Below are 26,882 nucleotides of genomic sequence, written 5' to 3'. Positions count from 1 at the left end.
CGCAATGCATCGCCCCCCTCGGTATGGAGAGTGGGTTGATCCCGGACCGCGATGTTACCGCCAGCTCTTCGTACAACGATGGCAACGTGGGTGCGTCGAACGGCCGGTAAGTGCCATATTACTACGACGGCTTTTGCGACGAAAGCTAAGTTTAAAGGGCCAATTAGACTATACGATAAATAGGACAACTCGGACTAAGTTAGGAACTATAATTAGTGAAGTGTAGTTTCGAATTCATAGTCAGTCCATTTTAGTATTTTGTAGTAGTTTTACTAGGGTCCTATTTTTTTTTTGACTGTGTAGGCTCCTTAGGGGACCTCAGCGGCGTCACCGGGGGGTTTGGGTTAAGCTCCTAAGATAATTGAAACCCCAGAAACGAAACTTCGAACGTATATAAAGATCATCAATTTAGGGCCTAGTGAACTAGCAGCGAAAAAGTTGAAAAAAAAAGTCCGCAAGCCTAATCTTGTTTATTGTATGCTAGAATGGTATGGACAAGTAAATGCTAAGAAAGTTAATCGTATTGTCCAATTTTTCGTAGATCGTATAGTCTATACGCATTTATTAGGTGAAGATTACTATAAAATCGACGAAAGTCGTAATAGCTAATATACTTGGATGCAATCAAAATCAACCTCGCACGGGAAGTGATACAAATGTTGTTTTTTTTTTTTCTTTTTTTTTTAAAGCATATTTGCCATATTTTTTTAAATATAACCGATATTCCCATTCCCCTCCAACTAGTCGGGGAGACTGTATTAGGAGTGGGTACGACAATAGACCAACGGGGCGGGGATCGAACCACCACCTCTCGGTGATGAGTCCGATCGCTCTTACCGTTAAGCTATATACGTTTATATGTTATATTATAATAAAAATTAATAAAAACTTCCCGTCAAAACTAATAACTTCCCGTCTGAAAAAAGAAAAATAGTAAATGACAACTTAATAAAAATATGAAAGTAGTTCTCAAATACGAGTATGTATATTTTTATAACTAGCGGAAAGGTAAAAAAGAAAATCGGCGGATCAGAAAAGACAATAAATGTCAAGTGTGAAAAACAGTTCGAACTTTGACAGAATAACATAAAGAGAAGGTTATCAGTAACTCAAAGTATTATCCTCGCTGTCCATATTTAAGTGCTCTTAATATTAAACATCTTTTCCTTTTCTTTCTCAACTACTTCCTCGCGAACAAAGTTGCGGGCATCCGCTAGTGCTTAATAACTAATGAACTCTGCCCCCCTAGCCAAGTGGTACGTCGATACTTTTTCAACAAATAGTCAACTGACGTGTCAAAAGTGCTTGTAAACTGAGCAGACTTGAATTAAATGACATTATCCATCAACAGGTCACGTGATCGAGATCTGTCATTCCCATACATTTTTCTAGTTTTCGAAGCGTTATCGATAGTAGAAAGAGAATCGACATGCCACTTGGCTAGGGGGCAGTTCAGTTAGCTCTAAGCCCTCATTCGCACGAGAGTGTTTTTTCGTGTGAAAAAAACTCTTATGCGAATAAGGGCTAACAAAGAGCTGGGTCGACGGTCATTTGAAAAGGCGTGGGGAAGCAAACTTAATAACCTAACTTATTGCTAGGTATGTGTACACATAGAAAACACAACATGAATTAACATGAAATATTGCTAAGTTAATGAAAAACATTAACTTAGCAATATTGCAACTAACCGCAAACTCTGCCTTGTTGCATAGGTAGGAATGCACAAAGCTGATTTTTAATGCGCATCAGCTGACTATTAACTAACGCGACTTCTTCGTGTTAGGAGTACCATTACTTTACTGTTTATTTAATATTAACATTGTCACCGTTGAAATAAAGTCACCTCTCGGAGATTGATCTACGGTTGCTTGGTGGGTTGTAACCCGCCTGCCGTGCCGTGGGTCTGCATACAAGTCCGTGAGTGCGATTCCCACTACTGGAAAATGTATTTGTGATGAAATAGGGGGTTTCTAGTGTCTGGGTGTTAATGTAAACTATATGTTCATCAGTTAGCGATGTGTGTCTTGACAAATATGCACGACATAGGCCTTGTGCACTTCCAAACATCACGAAACTGCATCGTTCGTCTGCATCCAGCGAATCTCTGCGACTCGCTTGATTTCGTCAGTCCACCTGTTGGGGGGTCGACCAACACTGCATTGTCGGGCAGCAGCGCGAGAAGCTCTGCGTTAACAACTCCGCATGCCAGCGGTCAGCATAACTTTGTTATGGACGTTAAGAAAAGAAAATATCATTGATTTCATTAATAAATAATAATAGTTTATTAGTAACAGTCGCCTTTTCAATACGCTGTTATAGCTTATATCTTCGTTCGTAACACTACCGAAAGCCCGCGGCCCGCGGCGGTGAGAAACCCACGACTCATGATACTCACTTCCCTACACGCACGATTTTATACCCGCGCAGTGTTTCCCCCCGGCGCCCGCATATCATGGGAGTGTCATCAACGAAATTGCCAGACTATAGTGCTTCCCCTGTATTATATAAATAAAAGTTACCGCGCTGTGACAGTTCGTTTCTATGGCAACTCGTTGTTAGTTACATTTTAATTTTAGTATCATCTAAATACACAAATTTCAAATTCGGTTAAGACGTGGGGATAGGCGATATGATTTCGTCGAGTGTAAAATAGATACTTTACAATATTTCTTACTTCGTCATGAACGAACGAATACGCTCTACAGCTCGATATGCGCGTGGACACGTCATTGCTCTGAGGTTATCGCCATGCGAGGACCAGGCAGCCTTGGCTAGGGATGAAACTTTGTCATTTCTCCATCGATACTCTTATTTGGCAACAATATCAAATTGAACTATTGATACTATATAAATGTCAAACATATTCTTTTATAATAATATATTTATGTTGTATATTTTAAAAAATTTGATAAACCCTTATTGTACATTAGCAATAACGATTTTCCAATTCATAAATAAGACGTTTGTATGTTTAGATGTTTAAAACTACAAAATGGACTTTTCAAAAATAGATAGTCATTCAAGAAGAATCTTTAGCATGTCATTTTTAATAAAAAAATGTCATGGTTAAGGTTTTTAGCGCGGACGTCCCCTGTTATAATATTGTGTACCTACTACCGGACGCCTATTACTTACGTGAGAAATTCTGTTTTTCACAAATTCTGCGGAAACCATGTATTTTATCTGGATAAAAATTAGCCTGTATATTCCTCAATAACCTTTTTTATGTTCCAGTGAAAATTCAATTAAAATAGGTTCAAGATTAGTCCGAATAAACATACAGACTGACAGAATACTCCAATGAACTTTTTTATGTGCTTATTTACATGATAGTACCAGCACTTGAGAAAACACAATTATTTTAAAATAAGAGACACTTTTTTATATGTAGTATTGAAAACAATTGCTATTCTCCGATCTCGCTTAAATTTAAAAACAATTTTAATCGATTTGCGTTTTTTGTATTTGTGGGTTTTTCTAAATAAGCAACGAAATCGAAATATTCTATAAAATATATTTTTTAGCCAGTGCTAAATTAGAATAAAAAATATTGATTCTATATGAGCACTCAGTAGTATCTATTCATCCCTGGCATTGGCTCGCAGAGTTTGCATTCATCAGATGTTACATCCGCTTTGTATCCGCGGCGATGCAGAAATTCTAATGCTGTGCGCGTGCCCACTCGATCTCGTTCAGTGAAATATTTCCCAGTTGCGTGAGACTACGTGAAACGCGAGTGAATCGCTAAAGAGTCTTGATATATTGTAAATGTATTTTACATTTGACGTGCTTTTAAAAATTTCTTTGACACTCTGGAGCAGTTGGGAATCCTCGCTAAACTATAGAGTTATCCTGTAGAGAAGTTCTCCAATGTACCTTGCCTCTCGAACAATACTTCTGGAGTGGATTTGGATAGACCAATATCACGTCTACAGTCTTATAAGGTTAGGTCACTAGAGAATAGACGCAAAATGCTAGATATGGTTTTCTTTTATAAAATTATTAATGGCTACATGGATGCACCTGAAATGTTGGAGCGTCTAATGTTTTGTGTACCTACTACATCCAGGCCGCTCGCAGTAGCGAAAGCTCTTCACCCTTCTGTCGAACAAGAGCCGGTCAGCACGCGCCTGTTTATAGAATTTCATCATCATCATTATCAACCCATGTTCGGCTCACTGCTGAGCTCGAGTTTATGAGGGATTAGGCCAATAGTCCACCACACTGGCCAAATGCGTCTTTAACACCAGACGAGACCTAAGCCAATTTAAATAAGAATCAAAAAGTAAAATCCCAAATTGACCGAGCTGGAAATCGAATTTAAAACTACAGCATTACCAATTGTGCCAGAGAAGTCTTCAAAATGTTGTATCAGTAATAGCCACTTTAGTAATTTTAGGTGGAAGACCACCTGGTTATGTAGCAATGAATAAAAAAACCCTTTTCCAGAGTACACGAATACAAACAGTACGCACAGGTACGGAAAGGCATTAAGTTTGCATCCTCAATATCCTAAATGTCAGGACGTTAACAATCGGTATTTCCAGAGAGTACAAACTGAATCGAATGCAAACAACGCGACTCCATTAAGGGAGCGATCACGCGATTTTTCCACCGCCCCTAGTTTTTTTTATGTCGGTCCGTTTCGCTTTTACATCGAACGATACGTTGTCGAAATCACACGATATCGTTACACAAACGGATCGGGTGACTGAACGAATACCTACAGTTTGAGATCACATCCCAATACAAATTTTAAGATCAGTTTTAAGTTTTGTCTGTCTGTTCTAAGCTATCGATCTACTGGACGACTTTTTATGAGGTTTCTTAGATACACTAGATGGTGAACACCGAGAAGTAAAGTTTGTGGTGTTGTAGGAGGTAATCTCTGGATATACTGAACTGATTTTGATAATTCTTTTACCACTAGATATCCACGTTATGTGTGATTGTCACAGGCTATATTTTAACCCCGTATTTTCCGGAACAGGAATTTTCCGGAGCGTCGGCTAGTAAGTAGTAGGTGGATTTAGGTTTTTAAAACATCCTTTTAACTTCTGAAGAACTTTTTGATTTCTACTAATATCGTTTCCAGAAAGTAATTTATCTCTATTGCAAATGTATTTAAGATCGGTTCTGCGGTTTTAACATTATTTCTATAATCTCTGTATTCTGCTGTTCTTCTTTCAAGACTAAAACATTTCCATTCATAATGCAGCTTTTAGCTATATTTATAGTAGCAGATCTAGTCAATCTTCGCTTTAATAGATACGCAAGCAACCGAGTGCATATAAGCTATAGACGCTTAAATATATAAAGATACTCCTTACCTTACCTTATCAGCCGATAGATGTCCAGTGCTGGACATAGGCCTCTTGCATGGACCTCTAAGCACAACGGCCTCGAGCCGCCAGCATCCAGCGGCCCCTAAAAATACTCAAAAGTCTTCAAATCTGATCTGAAGTATCTAAAACGCTACGTTTTCTAATTTGCGCATATCTAAAAAAACAGCAACGAGCTCAAATCAGTATTTTAGTAAGGTACCGTGTATTGAGGGTACTTCTCGATGTCGGCAAACAAAGCAATAGCCACTGATCATTGAACATGTTTTATTTAAAGCCCGTAGCTAAAGTAAACGCAGTTGATTTGACCCGTCGCAGAATAGTGATATTGCGCTCGAGTGGAGTAGTTATAGAGTTGAATTTTAATTAAAACGTCGGCGTATGAAGCTCTGAAATGAGTGTACGGGATGATATCAATTACGAGAGCCGCTCCTTAACGCATCGTTGATGCCGCGGGTGACCAAATTGCATGTGTATTTATTTATAAAACCTACATGATTACCAATGCATCGAAAATGATCGCCTGCATCGTGAACTAAAAATTAAAACTATAAAGACACTCAATGAAAACATACCGAAAGCGTATTCGTAAATATCCAAATCAACTTGCAAAGAACCTAATGATGAATAAACCTGTTACAACTTTCAAAAGGCTCAAGAGACGAGCACCACAAGATGTCATGAATTAGACACTACATTATTATATTTGGGCAAATCACTGGATTTTGCACCAAACACGCCTTAATACAAACACTTAAAATACCGCTGAATGTCACACGACAGATTGCAGGAATAATTAAGAGACTAAAACAAAAAACCTACAGACTACTGCGTGGAAAGCTTTGACCCTTCTTACCTTAGTATCAGCCACTAATGCGACCCCTTTACCGTGGATTTATTGATGCTGCTTTTAAAAGTAGTGTTTATTTATTAGTCCTTTATGTCAGCCACTGACGATCATGTAATCTCACCTGCCTGCAGCGATCGGCTTGATGTCATGCACATCTCAACCAACACACGATCAGTTTTATCGGCTGTCAAGCCGTTAGGTCTTATATGGCCAACATTTCCTTCAAATAAGTTAAATGCTGTTTTAAAAGTACTACAACAGTAGTGTAACTGCTGCGAATCGGACTCAGTTCTTGAATCCGGCCCTGTAACCGTGGATATTCTATATTTAAAAACTTTGTTTAATTATCTTCTGCCATATTGTTATTAATTCCATTAGTTCAGCTAGAATTATTTCTGATATGTATCAGCAAAAAGCATATCAGGTATAATTTCATAGTGTTATCATAATTGAAGGTTTTGTCTTATAATGTAAATTGCAATGACCAGTGGTGTGCACAGGTTTGTAAATGAGGTAGGTACCATATGTACAAATTGCATGGTAATCCGATGGCGCTATTACATCTATACTAATATTACAAAGCTAGAGACAACATATGCTACGGATGCCCCAATATCGATCGGAATTTCATAAACTAAAGCCTAACCATTGGCAAGTCATGACAATTGGCTGCTGGGAGGCTTCGGCCGTGGTTAGTTACCACCCTGCCGACAAAGACGTACCGCCAAGCGATTTAGCGTTCCGGTACGATGTCGTGTAGAAACCGGAAGGAGTGTAGATTTCATACTATTCCTAATAAAGTTAGCCCGCTTCCATCTTAGATTGCATCATCACCTACCATCAGGTGAGATTGTAGTCAAGGACTAACTTGTAGAGAATAAAAAAAAAAATTGGGATTATATTTCCCTAAATGCCGCAGCGTGGTCACCGTACGCGGCGCCCAGTGACGTCACGCAGATTGATTGCTCCGGCGCGTCTCAAAACACGTACAAATGCAGTAGGTACCTAATGACTGCACAAAATTATTGTTATCTTCTGTTGTTTGATTGACTGTAATAACTCGTCGACTGCCAGCGCGACTGTCGCATTCGTAACGTGGAATCTGAATTGTCGCAACGCGACGCGTTTATATATTGACGCGTTTATGATTGTACTAACTACACCCACGTATTTACAGTTTCGATGAGAATACGGAGATAGAATATACCCTATGACACTAGCAAATAATGTAGCGTTCTAGTGATAAAAGAATTTTCAAAATCGAATATGTATGTGTATTGGTATTCAGAAATTACCCCCTAAAATACCAAACACTTTATCTCTTCATAATATTAGTATAGATTTAGGAATTAGTATCTCCTGCTGCTTTTAAAGCCAACTTTAAAAAAATACCATATTACGTACTCACGACTACTAGAGAGCGCAGTGGTCGACCCCACACCAGGTGGAATGACGAAATAAAACGAGTCGCAGGGAAGGAGAAAATCACCATTTTCTTTCAACACGTGAAGTTCTTTTCTCAGGACTGAACAGTTTTCTTGAATTATAAAAAACCCAATATTTTCATCCGAAACTTAAACAAAAACTAAAATATACCTACGACCCGCATCTCATGTAATTGTTTCTGGCACAAAGACGCAGTCTGTCATAGCAATAAATATAAAAATATCACAAATCACGTTGTTTTTCCGCGATGACCTAGGAGATCATCGCAGAAACCAGTGACGACAACAATTTTAATAAATCTGGCTCAGAAATACCTGTATATACAGGCTACTTTGAATCTAGATCTTCCCAGCGGGATCTACGGGTATGAAACCGCGGTGCACAGTTAGTATTACTATATAACAATAGACAAATCGCTGAACCCGGCCGCACTTCGCTGTGGCTCGGTTTCATATTAATTATTAGAATTTCTCGTTCCCGAGGGAACTTGGTCATAAATAGTAGATATAAAAACGCTCATGTATGAATGCAACATTGTGTAGAATTTTCAAGTTAGTTATGGAAAGTGTATTTTTTTTACAATTAATATCGACTTGCTGTGGTTTCGCAAGGTTATCACTGATTTTTTAAAGGTGGGTTTTGACTAAATGAATCACGATCTAGAATTAAAACTAGAATTCGTTATTGATCTTTTAGTGTAAATTAAGGCCGATTTTCTGTCTGCCTCACCAACTTCTAAACGGCGGTCCATCTTTGTTATGAGTAGAATCTTAGCAAAAACATATTTAATGAGAAGATTATAATGATATATTTTATCTAACATACATTAAGTGTATCTCGAAAACAAAACAATAACTTTAATTAATTTATGTTTGCGCCTTTTACTGTACCATTGTATTTTATTGTTTAATGAAATAAATAAATAAGTAAAATAATAGCATGATTTTTTACAAGTTTATCTGTCTCTCTTTCTTAAGACAGCTTGCGCTATCTTGTTCGCTTTACTTATATTAACGGCATTCCGCGATTTCACTTGCGTACGGGACACACGCTGTCCCGTACGCGCAAGGACGGGACACCTCATAGATAAAAAGATAAAAATGGGATAAAAAGATCTCTTGTACTAAATCTATCTTACCTTACCTTATCAACCGATAGACGTCCACTGCTGGTCATAGACCTCTTGCATGGGCCTACCCCCTACTGGGGGGGTACGCTTTCCGGTACGGGGTCGCCATTCCAGCACCTTGGGACCCCAACGTCTATCGGCCTGCCCATTGTCACTTCAGCTTCGCGACTCGCTGAGCTATGTCAGTGACTTTGGTTCGCGGATCTTCTCATTCCTGATTCGATCACACAGAAACTCCAAGCATAGCTCGCTCCATCGCCCGCTGAGTGACTTTGAGCCTTCTAATAAGGCCCATAGGCAGCGACCAAGTTTTGATACTTGGTCGCTGCCTATGGGCCTTATTATTATATCTATCTACCAATTATAATTCAAAACCATTTTGCCATTTCGGAGTTATGATTGGTGAACTTTTAAGTATTCAGTTTGAAAAGTTTATATAATCATTTTCTTTTCATTGTATTATTGTTTTTAAAATGTGGCAGTAAATGGCATTTGTATTTCCACATCAAGTTTGGCGGAAACAATTGCCGGTTCCAAGAGGAGGTGAAAGAATACATCATTTATAAGACTTCATTGCGAAACGCACTTTTTGCCATGTTTAAGAAAAGTTTGTTCCCCCACACAAACACGTTGATTTTGCCTCGTGACGTCTGTAAAGTTTCAAAGTAATTTTGCAACCATTTTTGCTATTGTTTTTCCTTTACAGGTAACAAACCTTTTTTTTGGATGTGAATCCTTTAAAAGGGTTATTTTTCATATTTTTTTTTTTACATATTTCAGTAGAACCATCTATGGCCTAGGGTCATGTTGTATCCAACTTACGAGTTTTGAAATCCTTCTGCTCAAATCATTACTCTACAATATCTATAATCTATTGACAAATACAAGCAATCGTATCATCAAATATCGCAATTGATCACTGGAAAAAGTCATAATCAATATATAGGGGTAAATTAAAGTGTCTGTTGTGATAGCCCAGTGGATATGACCTCTGCCTCTGATTCCGGATTGTGCGGGTTCGAAACTGGTTCGGAGCATGCACCTCCGACTTTTCAGTTGTATGCATTTTAAGAAATTAAATATAACGTGTCTCAAACGGTGAAGGAAAAACATCGTGAGGAAACCTGCATACTTGAGATTTTTTTTAATTCTCTGCGTGTGTGAAGTCTGGCAATTCGCATTGGGCCATTGAGAGCGTTATCGAATGAGGTCAAAGCGTTAGCTTTAGCGTTTTCTATGTTCTGTGGGTCAAATGTTGAAAAACCGTCGTGGTGTGTAAAATTTTGAACATATTAAAAGCACAATAGTAACAAACTTTTGTGCTTTAATAGGTATATAACAGTTTCAAAGGCGCGCGTGCTCATTGCACCGCCAGCGGCCGTGCCATATCGTCTCATCAAACGCCGATCATATCGAAAGAAAAAATCATTCGAAGCCTTTGCAATAGCTTGTTATTAAAAAGTTGTAAATTGAAGTTATGCTTTGAGCGATATTTCTTTTTTCATTTTTACGTTCGTTTCAATTCTAATTATATGTTTGGTCTTCAGAATCCACCAGTGCTCACCTACTGGTTGATACCACATAGTACAAATTGTTGTTGTTAAATGACATTTTGTCAATTGATTTGATGTTTATTTTAATAGGTTAAGGTAATAAAGACCAAAATAGTGAGTAGGTCAGCTGAGCCTAAAAGGTCGTCAAACAGCGGTGGCGTGCACTTCATAGATGAATAAACGCAGTGCATACCCTAAGGATTCATTATGTACCAGTTTTGGAGGAAGAATTTTCCATTTTGTGTAATTTGTACCTAAAGTGCATACCCTAGTTAAAACCTTGTGCACTGTCAAACAGCCTCCGTCGAAACAGCCGCGCCGTGTTATATAGTGGTAACTCGCTCGCTGTCATTCGGCAAGTCGCAATATGTCGGGGCAAGGTAAAGTCGGGAGTGAGTTAATCCGGCTTAGTGCTTATCGGCGGGCGGCTCTAATCGGTCATTGTAGAGGCGAGCTTTCTTTAAGCTCTCCCCTTAATTCCGTTTGCAGGACACGACACTTTTAGACTGTTTCAGTGGACCTAGTATGGATTCGGTATCAATTTGTATTCGCGATGGGTTACTTGCCGGCCGTTATAAAAATCAATATGCATTTATTTCTTAAAGTCCTAAGAAAGTCCTACACTGCTATACGTGTACAGTACAACAACGCGTTCCGAATTATTATGGGTCTCCCGCGGTATTGCAGCGCTTCCACCATGTTTGCTGAATCGAGGGTGCCCGACTTCTACTGTATTGTTAGGGCTGGTATAGCATCTTTTTGGAAAAGAATTGGGAACTCTAACAATGCAATACGTCTGTGAAGATATGCACAATCCAATTTTTTCGTATTGGCTATCTGTTCACCAAGACATGAACAGAAAATGAGTTACGATCCTTGTGACCTGTTTGACATCTGGAATTGGGTTTATTAACCATTCCAGTTAGACGTAGTTTTTCTAGACTTAAGATTTGACTATGCATATTATACTGTTATAGACCAAAGTTAAGACTAAGCATATGTTGTATTGGGTTTTTGCCTTTTAATAAAAATTATTATTATTATATTAAAGCGTCTTTCTTCTTTTAACCCCCGATGAAAAAAGAGGGGTGTTATAAGTTTGACGTGTCTGTCTGTGGAACCATAGCAACCGAACGGATGAAGCGATTTTAATTTAGTTGTTTTTTGTATGAAAGGTGACTTATGTGCGACTTCTTTGACATGTTTGATGAAAATCGGTTGAGCCGTTTAAAAGTTCTGGGGGTTGAAAATGGTGAAGAATAACCGAATGTCTGCAAATATACTTGAATGGCGTATCAATAGAAAGCGCACTAAAAGAGAATATTGATGACTTGATCGAGAGTGTAATTAATAATTTCATGAACTGCGGGTGTTTTTCAAAATTTTAAATTTTATATTATTGACGACATCTCTAGCGCGGTTGGTGGTATGGTTTTCAATAGACAAGACCTCTCTGTTGGTAAAGAATCAAACCCAAGAGGATGGTTTGTTCAGCTCAGTTTAGGGTTTTATATTTTATCAATTAGCGTTGATCAACTGGCCTTTTCACTAATTTTAACAAACCGATTAAAGTAAACATCAAATCAACTGGGAAATATTATCTACCTACTGTATGATATTCGCGAAGGAATGTCAGTAAGAACCGGATGACAATTATTACATAGAATCTAGATTTCGTTCAAGTCAACTAACATACGTCACTATTTTGGTCTTTATTATCAACTTATTAAAATAAACATCAAATCAATTGGCAGAATGTCTTTTACCTTCTGATGATATCCACCAGTAAGCACGGGATGACATTTGTTATTAAGAATCTCAATTTAGTATAAGTCAACTACGAGTAGCAACCGTCAAAGATAGTGAATTTGTTTGCAAGTCTGGTGGTAGACATTGGTCTTGGCTACCGGAAAAGACGTACGATGCCACGTAGAAACCGTCGGAGGTATTGGCATAATATACTTGTTCTTCTTCCAATTAAGCCCGTTACAATCATTGATGCACCGTCACAGTAAAGATCGCAGTCAAGAGCTGACATGTCATTGAATAAGAACAATCTGATCCTTACCTACCTACCTAGGAAAACCTACTTTTAAAAGCAGCAATTTTATAAGGCTTTCCCACGAAGGGAAAGTAACACGACCGACTGTGGTTATATCTTGTGGTTGTTTTCAAAATTATAGTGTTATTTAATTTTCTGTATGAATTGTTTTTTACTGTAGATTCTATTAAGGACCCGTTGCAATACTTCAAGTTAAAGCTTTATCAGAAAGCGAACCAAAAGGCATGAAGCTAATGTCAGCCACTGACAATCAAGTAAGCTCACATGCCTGCAGCGCTAACGGCTTGGCAGCCGTTAAAACTGATCGTGTGTTGGTTGCGGCGTGCATGACATCATGCCGATCGCGACCAACACACGATCAGTTTCATCAGACGTCAAGCCGTTAGTGCTGTACGCATGTTGGCTTATCGGATGGTGAGTGTGAAGTCGCCCAAAGAACATTCCTGATACTCATATCTGTATTCGGGTGACGTAAGAAATCGAGGAAATGTGTATCATCGCAAGTTTCTTTACTAGTGCACAGTGAGCGCGTTAATGACGACTAACGAGTAACGAGCTCTCGGTGGTGTAGCACCCTTAACCCCAATGCGACCACACGTACCTATCTGACGTGAGTGTAAAAAGTGTAAAAGAAATACTCTTAAAAAGAAAAGCAAGTAACACCTCCTACTTTGTGGACCTTAAGTGATTAAGTAACATTGAACTTTACGGAGATTGTCCAATCCATGTCAATTTGCAATAATTATTTACTACTAGCGGACTCGTTCAAGCTTCGCTTTATGTGTACTTCTTCTTTAATACTCTACACTACTCTACCCCTAACCTACCTCTACCTATTATTTTCATGTGAACGTTTTTTTTATACCCTGTATACAGACTAGCGGACGCCCGCGACTTCGTCCGCGTGAAACTCGATGTAAACTTTCAACTATAGAAAATTAAATGGTACCAATCTACAAGTACACTCTTTCAAACAAACAAAAATTTTCAAAATTGGGTAATAAATGAACAAAGATATGAGGTAACAACCATTAAAAAAAACATACGCGTAGAACTTCATCCTTATTTTTGAAGTCGGTTAAAAAGTAAAACTCAAAGTTTTAATTTTAATCGGTCCTCATCTAATGTAATGATTTTCTTGTGGTCCAAGCGAGATGGAGTTGAAATCTTAAACAATACGTCCAACTTTTATCTAACAACTTTATTCAATGAGCTAAAGATGTGGAACGCTCTTCCGGTGCCTGTTTTAAGAGCGATAGCTTATCGGGCATGGACCTAAAACTCTACGCTGAAAAGTTGACACCGGCGACACACATAATCATACCTATGCTCCGGATTATCTTTCGTCTCAACTGCCTTATTGGCCCAGAGATTAGGCTGTGCGATTATGGATGATGGGTAACTGAATTTCAGGTCTGGGAAGGGATAATTCATACATGGTTTTTCTTTCATTAAATTTTAAAAACTTTTCTACAGTATTCAGGAGAGTTTAGTGAGGTTACTCATAATAGTTATTAATATCATTAAGGTGTAAGCCCTAATGTCTAAAGGGTTAAGTTGACCCCTTTTATACTTTAGGAGAAGACCTAAAATATACAGATGGCCTTGAATAAAAGGGTGATGATTGTAAGTTAAGTTTGAAACGGGTGCAGAGTACGGTTTAGGATGCATAATGGGAATTTCGGCGTCCTATGTCGTAAAAATAATGTATCCAATATCACTCCCAAAACTCGATGAATCGAAAGACAAGCTGATGAGGCAATGAATTGGGCACACAGTTCGAAAAACCGTTTTGTGTTAGGATCCCTAGATTTCGGGATGGTGGCTCTGCACTTCAAAACTTTTATAGTTTTGAAGTGCAGAGTTAGTATTATTCGGTTCCCCCACCCTATTGTACTGGACTCAAAACATCAAGCGGGTTATTATCATCATAATCATGATCATTAACAGCCGATGGACGTCCACTGCTGGACATAGGATTCTTGCATGGACTTCAAAACAAAACGGTCTCGAGCCGCCGGCATCCAGCGGCTCCCTGCAACCCACTTGATGTCTTCGGTCCACCTAGTGAGGGGTCGACCAACACTGAGCTTTCCGGGCGGGGTCGCCCGCTGTCTGGCTTTGAGCTTTCTAGTAAGGCCCATACTTAGCGAGTTATGAGTCGTTATGGCTCAGGAACGTGATTAACGTAATCGGCTGATATGATATTGATATCCGTCGAAACTTTAAATGTGTATATATATATGATTGTTCACAGACTGAATCAGGAGATCAAGGGCGGGGCCTGGTGCCCCAAGTCCCAGATCACCACCGAGTCGATCGAATGGCTGGAGATCAACCTGCATTCTGTGCACGTCGTGTCGGCGGTGGCAACGCAGGGTCGATTCGGCAACGGTCAGGGCGTGGAGTATACGGAGGCTTACGTGCTGGAGTACTGGCGGCCGAGGCTGGGCAAGTGGGTGCGATATCGCAGCGCCGATGGCCAAGAGGTGAGGTCCAAGTGACTTTTTAGTACACTGAAAATAAATCCAACCGGCCAATTCACTAATTTTGACATGTCAGGACCTATTAGGATCAAACAAACTTACCAAGTGAAATTTGATCTTGATTATCGTCTTCAGTTTCCAATCATGATCGTAAATTATGTGCAAAGAAGGTGCATAGTTAGTGACTTCTTTCATATGACAATCTCGGAAATGAATATCAAATAATATAACGGGATAATAATTTATATCAAATCAATAACAACTGTGATAGCCCAGTGGATCTGACCTCCGGATTATTCCGGAGGGTGTGGGTTTTAATCCGGTCTGGGGCATGCACCTTCAAGTTTTCAGTTGTGTGCATTATAAGAAATTAAATATCACGTGTCTCAAACGGTGAAGGAAAACATTATACCAGAGAATTTTCTTAATTCTCTGCGTGTTTGAAGTCTGTCAATCCGCATTGGGCCAGCGTGGTGGACTATTGGCCTGACCCCTCTCATTCTGAGAGGAGACACGAGCTCAGCAGTGAGCCGAATATTGGTTCATAAAGACGTATAAAGTTCATATATTAAAAAAATACACATTTAATCTAAGGAAGCTAAAACTGTATGAATTTTCATCTAATTACGATAAAAGTTTTTTAATACATTTTGAAATTTTATAATCTTATTTATTTTGCAAATATCCAGACAATATTTGCTTTTTATGTATAAATTAGTTAACATTGACCTTATTTACCCGAATGTATCATAAAAATCAATCTATTCACACCTAGTCATCATCCCCATTATACCTGATTTAATTGCAGGTGATGCCGGGAAACACGAACACGTACCTCGAGAAGAAGAACCATCTGTCGCCTCTGATATGGGCGTCCAAGGTCCGCTTCATACCCTACAACTCGCACCGGCGTACCGTCTGTATGCGCGTCGAGCTCTACGGCTGCTACTGGAGCGGTGAGTTGTTATCTATCTTGTAAATAAACAGCTGATTATAGTCTGGCATCGTTGATACCACTCCCATGTTATGCGGGCGACAGGGAGAAAGACTGCGCGGGTGTTAAATCGTGCGGGGAGTGGCGCGCATCAGTCGTGGGTTTTTCATTCATCGTTACACGCCCCCCGACCCGCGCGGAATATGTTCGTTAGAGAAATACATCTAGTATTTCTTGAAGTTTCCAATTTCATATAAAAAGTAAAAAACAGTACGATATTAGTAATTTAAGATACCGCGTGAAGCTTATGAAGTGAAGCGACCACCTATACATATTATATGCATATTTATAATAATTCAAACTCAAAAATTTAAATTAACAACTGTACAAAAAAGCGCCGGGCGCGGCGATTCCTAGAATCGAATATCGCGGTCTAGATCGGCACATGCGAGGCATTATACGGCAAAATGGGGCAAATTGTTCCTTTAATCATACGTCTGCTTCTTACAAAACAATTTAGGGTTCCGTCCAACTCTCAAAATGAATGAGTAGGGATGCATTTGATTACATTGTCGAATACTTGAAAAAAAAAAAAACTACAATCCCTTTAATAAACCATATACGATTAGCGCTGCCAACGACCACGGTATGTAGCTTGTTCTTGATCGCAACGTCCAGAGTATAGAATACAGAGCCGTGACAAAAATGTATGGGTCATTTAAACCACCAGGAGACCTAATTACAATGATAATAACATTCAACTATGCCGTTACTTAAACGTCCAAATGAGTGCAGATGAAAATTATTCAAAAGCACATTTCAAAAGTACATTTTGACCATTTTTGTACGGCATTCTTACCATCGATAGATCCATGAAAAACATGATGCTATACAAAAATAGTGCAATACGAAGTCGAAAAAAATATTGATTTTCCAGCGATTTTCTCGGGAAGTTTGGTCGTATAGTTTTGTTCGTGCTGAATTATATTATTTTATGCACCTGTAACTTTCTAAACAGTTATCCTGGTGGTTCAAATGATCCATGAATTTTTGCCACGGGCTTTTAGTCTATATATTATACCTATAAAGTGTGATCAATCGATATCCAAGGTAGTTTTCGGATGGTCCTACTCTAATTTGTCGGTCTTTTTTGCGATTTTTCCCGTCTCCGCAGACTGAAAACATTGCAAACAACGCCGCGACGTTCCGTCTATGGACCTATGTCACGAACCAGTAATGGCGTTCCGCAGATTGCGATCGCTTACCAGTGGTGCGCGTGTTACCAATTATGTGTTATACTTGACGTAAATTCAGTTTGAATTTACTTTACACATAATTTTCATACTTGTAAATAAACTAATATTATAAATAGTTAAAGTTTGTGGCATTAGTTGTGATAGCCCAGTGGATATGACCTCTGCCGCAGGTTCGAATCCATGACTTGTCGAGATTTTGTGTAAACTGGTTAAACATGACAATAGGTAATACTAAAGTGTTGAAAAGAGTCGGAACTTTGTTTGAGTCTTTTCTTTGCAGTTAGAAGAATGAAAGTCGCAGGCCACTGTTAGTATGAAAACAAAAATCACAAAACCGATCTAACGGTAATTAAAGTCAACAAATTAATGAGATGAGTCGAAGCTAATAGACATCGTCATGCGCAGAGTTCTTAGAACTAAGTAAACATGTAAACGGCATATTACAGATGCAAATGATATGAAAATCTCTCGAGTATTGCGCGCGCGTCGCTAAATTCCTTGATGATGATACCAGCAAATAGAGAGAGAGAGAGCAAATGGCAACTCTGGCATATCACTTCAGTGGTTACAAATTTCATTAAAATTAAATATTCTTATACGTGATGGGTTGGTTTTCTGGCAAATTTCATAATATTTATTACTTGCGGAAATTGTCATAAATATTTTTCTCGAGAGTGAAGATACAATTTTATTAAAAATTTTGTAACCCGTTAATGAAAGTTAAAGGTTACAAAATTAGGTAATGCTCAAATTGTCAGATTTTCGAAATGCATACTTTATAACTAACTAGCTTTATCCAACGTGCTAGTTGTGTATATCAAAAGTTATTTTCTTATTAGTTACCCTAAACGTAGCCACTCATATCGAGGGCTCATACTTGATGGAGATAGTCAACAGCATGAAGGGTTCCTCCCTTAGGCTTACCTAACGTCGAGTGACTCCCAAAATCCCTTCTTCGGCTTCCTAAAATGTATTTTGTACTTGTTTCCAGCTGGCATAGTATCGTACACGATCCCCAAAGGTGACAAACGCAGCAACGGCATCGAGCTGGTGGACATCACGTACGACGGTGACTGGGGAGCGGAGCTGCGCGGCGGGCTGGGGCAGTTGGTGGACGGCCAGTTCGGAGGCGATGAGATCCGCGAAGCTGCGAAGAGCTCCGCTTGGGTTGGCTGGCGAAACGATTCCCATGTCGAGCCGCCGGCGCTCATCTTCGAGTTCGATAGAGTGCGCGAGTTCAGTGCTGTACACCTGTTTTGCAGTAACAAGTTCATGCGCGATGTGCAGGTGAGTTCAGCTAGAGTTACACAGGGTGTTTCGTATTTCACATATTTATTAAGGTGTTGACGAGACCACTTATGGAACCGAACTGCCATAATTACCATTTTAAAGTAATTCGAAATATCAGTAATTCAAATAACTCTTAATATCCATGTTATACATGCCTTTACGTAACAAAGTGAATAAAAACAAACACAAAATGTTCCCAGTGAGTCAGTTATTTAAAATTGAAATAAGCCCTATTTTTAAGATACGACAAACGTTTTTTGCTTTCACTTGAATTCTGTAAATATAAGGATGCGGTATAAGAGACACAATTTAATATGTATTTTCAAAATAAATAATTTCTACTTGGACACAAAGAATATAACCCTAGAGTTATGGGAAATGCTAACACTCTATATACTTAAAAAAAGAAGCAATTTATAGAGCTTGTAGATTATTATTTACTGTGTGTTTAGCATACGTGAATAAATGCTGTACACGTTTGAAGAGCCGATAGAAGCGACGAGACTTGTAACATAAAGCGGGTTACAGGGATGAGCTGGATGTTGGCGGCTTAAGTCCTTACAAACGGCCTAAGTTCTATGGGACGTCCATCGGCTGATAATAATGATGATTTATGGTGAAATTTATTATATCCGTGGTAGGTATTCTCGGAGGCGATAGTGTCGTTCTCGGTGGGCGGGCGCCATTTTCAAGACGAGCCGGTGAGGCACACGACGACTGGGGACAACATCTTCGAAGGCTCGCGCAACGTCACCATCAAACTGCACCACCGCATCGGCAAGTGGGTCCGCATAGAGCTGCGCTTCGCCGCGCGCTGGATACTCATCAGTGAGGTGGTGTTCGACTCCGGTGAGCTATTGTTTTTTAATAATATTTTTTTTTTATTTTTTTTTTTATTATTCTTTACAAGTTAGCCCTTGACTACAATCTCACCTGATGGTAAGTGATGATGCAGTCTAAGATGGAAGCGGGCTAATTTGTTAGAAGGAGGATGAAAATCCACACCCCTTTTTGGTTTCTACACGGCATCGTACCGGAACGCTAAATCGCTTGGCGGTACGTCTTTGCAGGTAGGGTGGTAACTAGCCACGGCCGAAGCCTCCCACCAGCCAGACCTGGACAAATTAAGAAAATCTCAATCTGCCCAGCCGGGGATCGAACCCAGGACCTCCGTCTTGTAAATCCACCGCGCGTACCACTGCGCCACGGAGGCCGTCAACAAAATTTGCCATAGGACCAATATTTTTGAATGAATATTTGACATTTATTTTAAATATGACCAATATTCCCAGTCGGAAAAGACTGTCTTAGGAGTGGGGTAAGACAATTGTCCAGCAAAGATCAACCACTCAATTATATGTGAAGTCAGGAATTTTTACTGAAAATCCTAAATCCAAGTCTGAAACGAAGGACCTTAGTAACGCTACACAGGCTAACCACTGGACTAACAAAGCAGTTAGCTATTGAACTTTAATAATAGGATACTTGACTCATATCAAATTTAATATAAACAATATTAATTTCGTGTGCTACACGGAATAAGGGTCCGAAATATATCGATATCAATTACTAAAACTTAAGGATTTCTTATAAAACTTAATTTAAATATCACGTTTTTATTAAAATTTTCCAAACGTCAAAAACGCTGTCGTTCATTTTGTGTCGTCACTAGCACCCTTGATGTATTAAACGTCGAACTAAAATATTTTTGTCAAACGATCTATTTGTATGGGATTTATTGTATTGGCGTCATAAAAGTATAGACTGACATTTGAAATATAAACTGTCATGGCCGACAGACGTTTTGGCTCGTATTGTCAAAAGCATAGTTAAAAACTAATATTTTCATGTAATCACGTCTCAGAGTAGAACGATAATAATTAACTATTTAAGACCATTCTAAAAACTTAGTTATTTCATCGTCAGACGTAGCGCAAGGCAACTACACGCCTGAGATTCTAAAAGTGATCAACGCTAAAGACAAGACGAAGGTTCAGACAAGCAGCGAGTTGCCCGTGTCGACGGCGCGCCAGGAGGACCCGCTGTACATGGCTATTGTCGTCGGCGTGCTGACGGCGCTCGTCATCCTGCTGGTGGTGGCGGTGTTCCTCATCGTGCACAGGCACAGGCACAGGTGACTATCGATATATCGATTTTGTAAACAATATTGCGCGTGACTACAATATGGAGTTTCTCTGCGAGATCGAATCAGGAATGAGGGGATCCGCAGACTAACCAAAGTCACTGACATAGTTCAGCGAATCGCGAACTTAGTTCGAAGAGCCGATGGACCTTTGGGGTCCCAAGGTGTCGGAATGGTGACCCCGCACCGGAATGCGCAGTGTTGGTCGACCCCTCACTAGGTGGACCGCTGGATGCTGGCGGCTCGATACCATTGTGCTTGGAAGCCCATGCAAGAGGCCTATGTCCAGCAATGGATGTCTAACAGCTGATTAGGATGTCACTACAATTATGCCTTATGCAAAGCAATGAAGGTCTAAGAGGGAACGTGTTTGCCTGGTAAATACGTATTCATTCTTGCCTTCTGAATTCTTGGCGGTACAGAAACATAAACGCTGGACACATCTTCTTATTACCAAGTACCGTACCGTATAGGTACGATACAACTTTTGAATTGTTTGATTCTCAGTCGTCTGTGGTGCCCTTCTAGACGAGATGACCTAAGCAATTGCTTAAATAGCTTATAGACTAATACCAGGACTGTATGCGTTAGAGAAAGGGAAGCCAGACAGAGTAGCGCTGTAACGCGTTATGTTACAAAACAGTTTACCCTCTCATAAGAAGTTATCACTTCAAAAACGCAGATGCGGCTCTACGTTTAAAATTAGGAAAGTACGATTTTCGCTTTTAAAGTGTAATTTTTTCTCTCGCCAATTTACGAACATCTGAAACTTTGACTTTGCCTTTAAATACTCAAAAATACCGTGGAATTGGAGCCGTGATAGCCCAGTAGATATGACCTCTGCTTCCGATTACGGAGGGTGTGAGTAGAGTGAGACCGCCTACTTTTCAGTTGTGTGCATTTTAAGAAAATAAATATCACGTGTCTCAAACGGTGAAGGAAAAACATCTGCATACCAGAGAATTTTCTTAATTCTCTGCGTGTGTGAAGTCTGCCAATCCGCATTGGGCCAGCGTGGTGGACTATTGGCCTAACCCCTCTCATTCTGAGAGGAGACTCAGCCCCTCAGACCTCAGAGCTCAGACCCATATTGGGCTCAGCAGTGAGCCGAATATGGGTTGATAATGACTCAAAAATACGATGCTTACTCAAATATTTAATGTTCAAATTTCAGGAAATGCTTCGCCTCGCCTCTAGCGAAGACAACTGTAGCCCATCGATCAGTCCCCGAACATTACAACAGTTCTGCTTCATCTATGCTCCATGACAACAAGATGATAATGGAATCCGCTCTTGAGGTCAAGTCTGACGAGTACCAGGAACCGTATCAAGCCATAAGGTGCACTCCGTACTTTAGCACCGTGCTGTTGGAAATGAAGGATTTAGTTACCGATTCCAACACGGCTTTATCGGGTGAGAAACATCTCTGACTATAGTTTTTATTTTGCGATATCGTAAGGCATCTTTCTCAACTTTCTCGTGTTACAAGTCTCGTGCGAATCATTCATTATCATTATTATAAGCCCGTTTTAAAAGTCAGGCCTCCGTCCTTATAGAAGGGAAGATTTGGAGCTTAGATACTGCATTAAATGGGTGCGTTAAGATGTGTAGCGATCAAACATCTGGTTAGTAACAACTTTTGATGAACTACCTTCCGCCCAATTTGCATCAATAACGAGGTTATTAAAAGTTGTTACTAACCAGCTGTTTATTTTACTGTTGCTTGATTAATAGTTATACAGCTTAACAGCCACAATGTCCTACAAATAGCGTGATAAATTATTTCGTTCCGACGCTTAAAAAATTTTATTTCCTAGTAACTCAGTTAGCTACCAGAATCAAGAATTGACAAAAATAAAAAAGTTGATTGTCTCATCGAGATGAAGATACTCACGAAAAATTAAGTGGATTTTCATCCACCTCCTAACAAGTTAGCCCGCTTCCATCTTAGATTGCATCATCACTTACTATCAGGCGAGATTGTAGTGAAGGCTAACTTGTAAAAATAATAATGAACTTTATGAGACCCTCCAAAATTTATTAAAATTCATTTATTTCAGGCACACACACCCTTATTATGAAAAAAATAAAAAAAAACAAAAATTATAAAGTCGAAATAGTATAAGGAAAATGTCAGAATAATATGAAATGTCAGCAAAAAGCAGTATGCTCAAAATTATTAAAGTCTGTCAGGTCAACTTAAAATTTACGTACACAGTCACAGCAGTCACGGACATAAATTAAATACAGTCGTGCCTTGCCGCGATAGCTCTAAGAATGCTGCTAGAACTGCTCCTTACCCTTCTTTTCCGCACTTGGCCATTAGAGATTGGCCGTTGTACGTAGGTCCCTTTGGTACTGGTCCCCGCCGTAGTTACTCCAGCCAGAAGCTTAGCAGGCCGCCCAGGTCGCCCAACGCCTCATGGAGTGTTGCTGGGGATCCAATGTGTGCTGCGCGCTGTTCAGATACACCTCTGCATCTAAGCATAACATGTATCGGGGTTTCCTCTGGGGAGGACTGACGGTTATACCTAGAACCGAAAGGTGTTTATTTAGTGAACAGTGCCCTGTCATTAGTTCCGTTACTGTTTTGAGTTTGCTACGTTTAAGATTAAGTAGTTTTGTTGTTAGACGTGGGTTGAGGTTTGGAAAGGCCGTCCCTTACCCTTAATGCCTCCCAAAATTTAATACCCCCAAATTTTATTGTGCGTGCAGACAGCTCCAACTACGACTACGCGGTGCCTGAGCTGAGTTCAGCGCCACTGCTCACTACCAAGCGCCGCCTTGCGGAGAACGTGGTCGAGCGCGCTGCCGAGCTGCTCGCCGAGCGGGACGTCGATCTGATGGCCGTCCGCGAAGCGAGCATGCACGCCGACGACCCGCGCCGCTCGGCCGCCTCCTCACTGCGGTCCAAACTCAGCGTGATGGTAAGCTCGGCCTTTTGATCATCATCAAAATCAAAATAAAAAATCATTTATTTCAAGTAGGCTAAATTTACAAGCACTTTTGACACGTCAGTTGACTATTTGTAAAGATTCTACCACCGGTTCGGAAGGCAGGTTCTGCTGAGAAAAAACCGGTAAGAAACTCAACAGTTGCTCTTTTTAAAAAATCATACAGTATTATAATTTACAGCTGATGATAACATTACAATTACTTATAGTTTTACTTTTTGTGTGAAGGTAGAAGCTGATCCAATGGCCTCCAAGCGCTTTTATCTTTAAGGAACTCATCAATGTTGTAGTAACTTCGATTAAGTAAATGTTTTAACACATTGCTTAAAGCTATGCATTGGCAGGTCCATCACAGTCTTGGGGATCTTGCTATAAAATCATTAACAACCCCATTCGACTTACTGCTGAGCTCGAGTCTCCTCTCAGAATGAGAGGGGGTTCGGCTAAATAGTCCACCACGCTGGCCCAATGCGGATTGGCAGACTTTACACATGCAGATAATTAAGAAAATTCTCTAGTATGCAGGTTTTCTCACGATGTTTGTCCTTCATCGTTTGGGACTCGTGATATTTAATTTCATAAAATGCACACAACTAAAAAGTTGGAGGAAGGAAGAAAAGGAAGCTAAAACAATATGAATTTTCATTTAATTACGATAAAAGATTATTAATAGATTTTGAAATTTTATAATCCTATTTTTTTTTATTTTCCTATTTTGCAAATATCCCGTCAATCTTCGTTAATTATGTATAAATTAGTTAACATCGATCTTATTTACCCAAATGTATCATAAAAATCGATATATTCAAACCTAGTCATCAACTCCATTAATTATAATTACTTATCAATAAAGGCCTATACGTCTTTATTATTTCTAAAAACATTGTTTCAGTCGCCGAGTCAGCAAGAAATCCGAATGGAAGTGCGGCGGCGCATCGATGGGCCTCCTGTGGCAGAGTTCCCGCGCCATCGTCTGCGCATGATCACCAAGCTCGCCGAGGGAACGTTTGGAACGGTGAGCTTCACCTCATATATTTACTGATCACTACATAAACAGATCCCTCACACACACGGCGCCAGTCCCGGAGATTAAATTGTAATTGCAAAAAGAAAAATAAAAAGTCGAATTTTGGCGATTGTTGTCAAAGTAATAGACTTAGATAAAAGTATGAAAGCTTATTTTTATAGCTTTTTTTATGCTAAATTGACATACGCCTAGACGCCATAATAAAGCCATGATTTAAAAAATGAATTGTTACCGAAAATAAATCATTGTGTTTTCAATTTCATATTGTAATGTCCATTACCATTTTATTCGTACAGTCTAACCGGAATCAAAAATTGTACTCTGCACTTACCGTTCTTATCTAAAAACACTCGCCCGTAAGTCACCTTTCATCCCAAAAAAAATCGCATCATCCGTCCTGGAGCTATGGTGCCATAGACAGACACGTCAAACTTATAACACCCCTTCTTTTGCGTCAGGGTTTAAAAAAGGGATTGTTTAAAATGTCTCTAAAACGCCATCTATTGGTAGCTTAAAAACGAATACTGTTTCACTATGCCAGTAGATGGCAGCACCCAATCTTAAAACCTCGCATAATTGTACTTTTTAACACAGTCCATAGGATAGGAACATATAAGATACTAGCGGACGGCCGCGACTTCGTCCGCGTAAAAATCAATGTAAACTTTTAACCCTTATTTCATCACTATAGGGGTTGAATTTTTAAATTCTTGAATCACATTATATTTCGTATTTTTTTTATTTTCGATTTATGAACAAATTTTTAAAAGTAACTCTAAAATTTAAGGACTTTCCATACAAACTTTCATCCCCTATTTTATCCCCTTAGGGGTGGAATTGATCAAAATCCTTTCTTAGCGGATGCCTACTTCATAACATCTACATGCATGTTAAATTTCAGTGCAGCTGTGCGTTGATTGATCACTAACGCCCGAAATAAATAGTATCTTTCCGTGTTAGATAGCCCATTTATCGAGAAAGGCTAAAAAAGGCTATATATATTATCCCCGTATTCCTGCGGGAACGGGAACCACGCGGGTAAAACCGCGCGGCGTCTAGTTAATAAATATAACTCCTGAGCAATCCCACGACAATATTGTATGCGCAGGTGTACATAGCGGAGGCGGAATGCGTGCCGCAGTACGGCGGCGGCATCGTGTCGGCGGACACTCAGGTGGTGGCCGTCAAGTTCCTCGGCAACGAAGCGTCCACGAGGGAGAGGTACATCATGTACGGCACACTTCTATTACTATTAATAACATTACAAGCACTACTGTATATATCAGTTAATTTTTTGGAGTTTACTCCTTAAGAATCGATTTTCATATACCGCCCCCATATTTAATAAACTCGATGACCGAATGACAGCGTTACGTTTTTGTGCGCAACTTATTCTGTGCAGTCGGCGGGTGGGCACGCCGCGGTCTGCAGCTCCTCGGATGCGCAGCTTTCACTTTTCAGGCGTAGGTATTGAGACGTACATAGTGTATAATGCAGGGCAACATACACCTATTTAGATAGTCGATCTGAAAGAGTAAACTCCATTCGTGCGTACGTATTAGTACGTATTATGAACGCAAGAGAAAGGCTTAGGATAGACGCGTTTGAGATGTGGTGCTGGAGGTGTATGTTAAGAATACCTTGGACAGACAAGCGCACAAACGTGTCTATTCTATTGCAGCTCGGAATCAAGGTTAGGCTTTCCTCCTTATGCTACCAACGCATACTGGGGTATTTCGGGCACATTATACGGCGTGGTGACTGCAGCTTGGAGAAATTAATAATAACAGGCATCACTGACGGGAAAAGACCGAGGGGCCGCTCACCAACACGATGGGCTGACCAGCTGAAGGAGGATAAAGGGACGAAGTTCTACACTATAGCAGCGATGGCCACCAACAGAAGCCGATGGAAGGCGTGGACCCGTAGGAGGCTGGGATCTTACCAGGACCACGATCTTCAGTAATGAAGGAACGACTATAGAGAGAGAGATGAACGTCATATGGCAACTGTCACCCGCACCATGCTACCGCGCACCCAGTATAGTCACAGTTGTTCCCCTTTACCAGTTCTATAAAAGTCCCCGACAGTTTATGTCTATAGTTTAATGTTAACTTTTGTAGAGATTACACGCAGATGAAATCGCGTCGTCCGCTAGTAGACTATGTGTAACAAATTGCGGTGCGACCGTTTTGTCGCAGGGAGGAGTTCGAGAATGACGTGCGCGTGCTCGCGTCGCTGTCGTCGCCGCAACTGACGCGCGTGCTCGGCGTGTGCCGCTCGCCGCCCATCGCCGTGGTGCTCGAGTATATGGATATGGGTATGTATTATTTTCTACTCTCATTTCGTAATCTACTTAATACTCATTCTGAGAGGAAACTTGTGGTCAACAGTGAGCCGAATATGGGTT

General features: G+C 39.9%; 1 protein-coding gene across 2 annotated transcripts; it reads left to right on the top strand.

The window, feature by feature from the left end:
- Positions 1-26,792, top strand: LOC112046358 (discoidin domain-containing receptor 2; the record flags this gene model as incomplete). Of its 2 annotated transcripts, none has more annotated exon segments than XM_052890762.1 (11): positions 1-106; positions 14,640-14,871; positions 15,677-15,824; positions 18,050-18,345; positions 18,990-19,197; positions 20,275-20,482; positions 21,666-21,904; positions 23,207-23,418; positions 24,338-24,460; positions 25,581-25,693; positions 26,674-26,792. In XM_052890762.1, coding segments are annotated over 11 exon segments (2,004 nt in total), but the record flags the coding sequence as incomplete, so codon positions are not given.
- Between the last annotated feature and the right edge of the window lie 90 nt (positions 26,793-26,882).

This window comes from Bicyclus anynana, chromosome Z, assembly GCF_947172395.1.
Source record: "Bicyclus anynana chromosome Z, ilBicAnyn1.1, whole genome shotgun sequence".
NCBI classification, from domain to species: Eukaryota; Metazoa; Arthropoda; class Insecta; order Lepidoptera; family Nymphalidae; genus Bicyclus; species Bicyclus anynana.
This window is presented reverse-complemented; position numbering and strand designations above follow the sequence as displayed.